General features: G+C 44.1%; 1 protein-coding gene across 1 annotated transcript; it reads left to right on the top strand.

Moving 5' to 3' along the window:
- Positions 1-4: 4 nt before the first annotated feature.
- On the top strand, positions 5-1811 carry LOC106324027. Its single transcript, XM_013762053.1, has 2 exons — positions 5-1043; positions 1165-1811. The coding sequence occupies exons 1-2, from the start codon at positions 5-7 to the stop codon at positions 1809-1811; spliced, it is 1686 nt and encodes a 561-aa protein (XP_013617507.1).
- Positions 1812-1838: the final 27 nt, after the last annotated feature.

Here is a 1838-nt window from a genome sequence, read left to right as displayed (position 1 = left end):
AAAGATGCTTCATGACGTGATAGCGAGGTCATTACAACAACCTCAGGTGCAACCTCAGCCACTCGTGCCACCACAACCTTCAGTTAGTACACCGATGTTACCGTTGATAACTGCCATGAAAAATATGAAGACACCACATTTTGAAGGAGGGACAGATCCATTTCAAGCTGACCAGTGGCTTCGAACAATGGAGAAAAACTTTGAGACTGTGACATGTTCCGAAGAATCTAAGAAGAAGATGACAGTGTATTACTTAGACAAAGACGCGGCAGAATGGTGGGAGAGTAGGGATCGCCAAGTAGGACATCTGGTCACCACTTGGGTGGCATTCAAACAAGAATTTGAACGCAAATACTTCACTCCTGAATCTAACCGAAGGCTTCAATGTCAGTTTGCAAACTTGGTACAAGGAGATAAGACGGTTAGAGAATATGAATCTGAATTTATGCGACTGCGACGACACATGTTGCGAGGACAAGATGATGAGGAGACCATGATATCTAATTTTATGTTTGGTCTTAAACTAGAGTTAGAGAATAGACTAGCAGTCGGTAACTACGAGAGTCTCACCGAGCTAGTGGAAAAGGCTGTGAATGTGGAGATTGGATTGGAAGCTGAGAAGGCGGCAACTAAGAAATCCAAGCAGCATCAAGAAGGAAAGTATGGTGGAAACCAAAGATCTTTTAAGGGTAAAGATAAGGAAAAGGAATCAGGAGGGCCAAGTCGACGATCTCTGTTCACAGGGAAATGCTTTAACTGTGGCAAGATAGGCCATAAGTCAAGTGAATGCTACGGGAAGAAACCTGGATCCTTTCAGTCAAACTCCTACAATCCTACATGTTTCACGTGTGGAAAGAAAGGGCACATCTCTACCCAGTGCAGCGTCAACCGTCCTATCCCAACTACGCCAATCACTGTCCATCCTCCTCCAGCTCCACCTGCAATCGCACCATCGCCAAAAAGGCAAGCTATAGGAGGTAGAGTTTACGCTTTAGAACTAGAGGATACTAAACTTCCAGGCCCATCTAAGGGTCCTATCACAGGTATTTAGGTTCTTTAACCTTACTAGATTTATTTTGTGTCGTGTTATTGCTTGTGATGGATTGGTTACCTTCTATTGGATAATTTTTTATGTTGTTGATATATATAATTATGTTGTGGCAGGATCTTTACATGTTGCGGGACGTCCCACACATGTATTGTTCGACTCGGGGGAAACACATAGCTTTGTGGCCCCTGAGGTAGCTGCCGAGTTTGTGGGTTCATTTGTGATTGACAGGATGGATGTGGCTGTGATGACTCCCGGAGACCAAACCCTCCAAGCAAAAGAATGCCTCAGAAGAGTTCTGTTAGTCATTTGCGAGAAGATGTTCTTGGCAGATTTGTTGGTGGTGCCCTTAAAAGGATATGAAGTTATCTTAGGCATGGATTGGTTATCAGGCTATCGGGCACAATTAGATTGTGGAAAAGGTCGTATTTCGTTCAAGGAGAACGGGCAACGGCAAATAGTGTTCTACGGGATCAGTCCAAGCAAGTCTGTGTCTTTAGTAGCTGCCTTGAGAGTGGAAGATTTGCTTAAGGATGGAGAAGCGTATCTGGTAACAGTAACTGCTAGTAAAGGACCCGCTAGCAATGAAGTTGAAATTACGGATATTGCGGTAGTACAAGAGTTTGAGGATGTGTTTGCGGCGTTAAAAGAGTTACCTCCACCTCGGAGTAACCCTTTCACAATTAACTTGGAACCTGGAGCTAAGCCGATAGCAAAGGCTCCTTACCGCATGGGACCCGCAGAGTTGAAGAAACAACTTTGAAGATTTAATGGAGAAAGGTTTCATAAG

This window comes from Brassica oleracea, chromosome C2, assembly GCF_000695525.1.
Source record: "Brassica oleracea var. oleracea cultivar TO1000 chromosome C2, BOL, whole genome shotgun sequence".
Taxonomy (NCBI): Eukaryota; Viridiplantae; Streptophyta; class Magnoliopsida; order Brassicales; family Brassicaceae; genus Brassica; species Brassica oleracea.
This window is presented reverse-complemented; position numbering and strand designations above follow the sequence as displayed.